Raw genomic sequence first — 4334 nt, 5'->3', positions numbered from 1 at the left:
TAGGAGATGAGGGGGACTGAAGGTGATGCTGCTGGCTGCACTCTGCCCCAGGGCCAGCTCCTGCACATCTCTAGCAGCAAGGGCTGCAGCTGAGCATGGGCACCAAGCCTGTCCCCAGTGCCACAGTTGCTGTTGCAGCATTTGACAGTGCACGGACACCCATCAGCCGGGTGGATCAGCTCTAGCGTGGAGAAGAGGCATGCAGCGTCAGCCAGCTGCCAGGGTGGAGGAGGGCCTGGGAGCACCAGCTCTCCCCGTGCCCGGTGTGTAGGAGCCGTGTGTTTTCCTTCCCAGGGGCAGCCATGGGCAAGCACAGCAGCAAGCTGGCCCCGGAGATGCTGGACGACCTGGTGAGGAGCACAGAGTTCAGCGAGCAGGAGCTGAAGCAGTGGTACAAGGGCTTCCTCAAGGATTGTCCCACCGGCATCCTCAACCTGGAAGAGTTCCAGCAGCTCTACATCAAGGTGGGTTCCAGCCGGGGGCCCGAGTGCTGCCTGTGGGGCTGGAGCACCCTGCTCCTGCTGGATGCAGCCTCCGCACTGAGCTCCCCCTCCCTGTTTCGATCTCTCTCTTCTCTCCTCCCTGCAGTTCTTCCCCTACGGAGACGCCTCCAAGTTTGCCCAGCACGCTTTCCGCACTTTCGACAAGAACGGTGATGGGACCATCGACTTCAGGGAGTTCATCTGTGCCCTGTCTGTCACCTCCAGGGGCACCTTTGAGCAGAAACTCAACTGGGCCTTTGAGATGTATGACCTGGATGGGGATGGGAAGATAACGCGGTTGGAGATGCTGGAGATCATTGAGGTACCGGTGCTTAAAATCAGCAGGGGTAGCTTGCGTTTTCCAGGCTTTTCACAGCTACTGGGTCCCTTTTGGCACCAAAGAATGAGTTTTCCTGCCCAGAGCCTTGTCTGAAAGGTACCTGGTGTGCACCTGATTGTAGCTGTGCAGCAGCATAGCTTGTGTCAGCAGCTAACTGGGTCCCAGCAGAACAGCAATCCTGTCCCCTGCCTTGTCCTGGGACCTTTTGCTCATCCAACATTCCCACTCTGGTACTTTGCTTCTCTTCTTGCTCCAGGCCATTTACAAGATGGTGGGGACTGTGATCATGATGAGGATGAACCAAGATGGGCTGACGCCCCAGCAACGTGTTGACAAGATCTTCACAAAGATGGACAAGGACAAGGACGACCAGATCTCCCTGGAGGAATTCAAGGAGGCAGCCAAGAGCGACCCCTCCATCGTCCTCCTCCTGCAGTGTGACATGCAGAAATAGAGCCCTGGGGGCTCATCGCTGGACTGGCTGCAGCCAACCTCTGCTCCCTGTGATGGTTTCCATCCCCGTTTTCTGCTGAGTTCCCCCTGTGCCTGCTTGGCCCCAGGCGTGAGCCACGCTCCATCCCTCCTGCCACCCATCCGCCTCTGCTCCCGGCTGCGTCCTGGGCAGCCCACAGTCCACGGGTTGTAGCTCTCCCTCAGTGGGTAAGCCTGCTCTGGGTATTGCCGGCTTGAGGTTACCCCCAAATCAACCCTCTCCCACCCAGGAGCTGGACTCCCTGCATTCAGTGGTGAGCGTCCTGGCTCCCCAGGGCCAACTGTTCCCACGTCCCTGCTGCTTTCTCCCTGCTTTCCCCCACTGCTCCGCCTGGCCCATTCCCTGATCCTAACTGAAACCAGCTCTTTCCCCTTTCTGCTGATCCCCCCCTCATTGCTCGTGATGCCTCCAGGGAGGCTGAAAAGTCCCAAGTCCTGGCCCTGGTCTCTCCTTCACTGGCAATTCCCTGCAAGGCTGCCTGGAGGGGCCAGGGCTGGCCTCAGGGTGCTGGGGAGCTCGGGCAGGGTGCTGCACCCTCCCTGAGGGCTCGCTGCCTCGGCTCCCTCTGCCCAGCTTTAGCTTTTCCACCTCTGCTTTTGGTGCTGGGAACAGCCAGGGTTGGTCAGGGGACTTTAGGAGAGAGCAGAAGTGTCCAAGGATGTGGCCAGTGTCTGATCCCAGAAGCCACTTTCCACCCCATCACCTGTGTGAGCTGGCAGAGCAAGTGGGTGACCTCTACAACTGCGCTGGCAGCATCTTGGATGCTCTGTGGAGTTTCTGGCCTTCCTGGATATTGAGGTGATGCCTGGGGTCCCAAATTGAAGGCAGGGGCTGCCCGATTCCTCTGTGGCTGCCCTGAGGCAAGGACGGGAGTGTGGGTGTTGAAGGCATGTCCTGGTACTGCTCCTGGTGTGTGGTACTACTGTGGGGACTGCTGGGTCCTGGATTGGGGCTGTGGAGAGGTGTGGATAGGTCCTGTACCTGCTGAGCCTCCTGGCAAGGCTCTGAGGCCACAAAAAACATGTCTGTCTCCTTCCTCTCCCCATCCCAGCCTGCTGCCTCCGTCCCTCCTGCCCCAGGACAGGAATATTGTTACAGATCGGTATTTAGTCTGCACGTTGTGGTGTTGATGACTGTAATATCTGTTAGGAGATGGTGAAGTTGTTATCTATTTTTTTAATGGAAAAATAAACTGTCCCCCATGTGTGGTGTTCCCCCTGCATGGCTTATTGGGGGGCAGCTGGCTGCTGCTGCTATGGGGAGAGTGAGATGACTACACTGCACTCCTGAGCATCGTTTATGGGTCTCATCTGAGCCTGTGACACTCCAAGGGATGGAGAAGCCCTTGGGGACAGCACGGTAGGGTTCAGCCTGGGAAGCCTCGAGGATGGGTGAAAGTGTAACTCTTCAGCCATGCAGGTAGCTTTGGGGAAGGGAATGTTATCTCTTGGAGGGGATAAGACCAGACATCCCTGGTCTCTGGTGGAAATAGGTCTTTGTCAACCAAGAGCCTGGACCCTGGCTGTTCCCTTTATTCAGAGCTGGGCATAGCCAGAGGACCTGGTGGCTTTGTCCTGGGCCCCATCCCAGTACCATCAGCAACTAGGACCTACTATCACTGTCTTTGTGCTTCTTCTCAGCCTCCTCTTTTCCACCCCCACTTCCCTGCACATATTTTCCTCTGGCCTTTCTTCTCCATCAGCAGCCTGCAGAGACAGTGGCTGTTGCTAAGGAGCTCGCCCCAACTCTAAATACTTCTCTGTAGTTAATCAGGCAGGGCTGGCTCCTGGGCAGCAGCACTGGCTCCTGGCTGTGAGCCCGGCTGTGCGGTGCCGCTCACCCCATCCTGCCTGGCTCCAGCGTGCGGGGAGGTGCGTGGCTCTGCTTCCACCCTGCAAAATCACCAGCGTCTAGTCTGTCCTGCAGTAGCCAGCACCTGAGCACAGAGAAGGGAGGATGCCAAAACCATGGCAGTGTGTGTATATTTTTAGGAGTGCTGCTGAGGGAGAGCTCTGTGCACCTTGGGTCCCGTGCTCGCCTGGGCTGTCCGGGAGCGTGTGTGTTTGCAGCTCAGCGGTGCCTGTGGAAGGAGGGATGGGGCAGGTCATCCCCACTGTGTGCGAACCTGGGGATGTGCCAGGGCTGCTGTCTGAAAGGGCAGTAACTCAAGCTCAAGAAGGGACTCAGAATAGCCTTGGTGATCCCAGGGCCCTCGAAGTTCCTGCTTCCCTTGGGGCCACCCCAAAGAAAGCCCAGGTATTTCCCAGGGGGAACCTGGGGAAAGGGAGTCTTTGATGGGGCTGAAATGATGTTAAACTCCCAGAAGGGCATCCCAAAGGGTTTGGGATCCAGCTGGGTGAGCCCTGGAGCCAGCACCCGGCTTCCCCCTGGCTCTGCTCTTCCAGTTGAACCTCAGAGCAAGCAAGGTTGTGTTTGATCAGTCTCATGGGCAGGGACATGGGTGTCCCTCCCTACAGACCACAGCTTCGGGGTTCATGTTCAGCTGCTGGCACAGAGCTTTGGGCAAAACCCTTCTGCTGGCCTCGGTGCTGGGGTTCTGTCACCTCCCCCCAGGCGCAGCCCTGTGCCAGGTGAGATGAGGCGGGATCCTCCATCACTTGGCCCTTCCTGGCTGCTGAGTTTTGGTCTCTGGGGCACAGTCCCTGCTCCCTGAGGGTCTCTGGGCTGTGGGGGTCTGCTGGTCATGGTGCAGGTTTCAGGCTGAGCTGAAAGCTGGGCTCTAGGCATGGCTCTGTGGCTGGCCTCAATCCCACCAGCACTCATGGGAGAACATTGAGTGAAGAGCCTTAATTAATATCCGCGCTCACTCCATTAACTAGCACACCTTGGCACGGAGCAGAGCGCGAGCACGCCTGCCACCCACCACGCAGCCAACTGCCGTGGCTGCTCCTTCCCCTCCAGCTCCCCACGTGGACCACCCGTGTGCCCTTCCAGCCCCCCGGTCCCCTGGCATCGGTGCCACTCTGTGCTTTGCAAGGATGGGCGAACCCCAACCACT

General features: G+C 58.2%; 1 protein-coding gene across 2 annotated transcripts; it reads left to right on the top strand.

The window, feature by feature from the left end:
• Positions 1-296: 296 nt before the first annotated feature.
• LOC104078227 (hippocalcin-like protein 4) lies at positions 297-1418 on the top strand. Of its 2 annotated transcripts, XM_009579780.1 has the most exons (3): positions 297-464; positions 589-804; positions 1079-1418. In XM_009579780.1, exons 1-3 carry the CDS (start codon positions 303-305, stop codon positions 1274-1276), a joined length of 576 nt encoding a protein of 191 aa, XP_009578075.1. In that variant the 5' UTR covers positions 297-302; the 3' UTR covers positions 1277-1418. The 2 variants fall into 2 exon arrangements, with proteins under 2 accessions (XP_009578075.1, XP_009578074.1); XM_009579779.1 differs by lacking the exon at positions 589-804 and having other exon boundaries at positions 303-464; positions 1079-1276.
• Positions 1419-4334: the final 2916 nt, after the last annotated feature.

The sequence above is a fragment of the Fulmarus glacialis genome, unplaced genomic scaffold, assembly GCF_000690835.1.
Source record: "Fulmarus glacialis isolate BGI_N327 unplaced genomic scaffold, ASM69083v1 scaffold19596, whole genome shotgun sequence".
NCBI classification, from domain to species: domain Eukaryota; kingdom Metazoa; phylum Chordata; class Aves; order Procellariiformes; family Procellariidae; genus Fulmarus; species Fulmarus glacialis.
The sequence above is the reverse complement of the archived record's forward strand: the minus strand, read 5'-3'. Positions and strand labels throughout refer to the sequence as shown.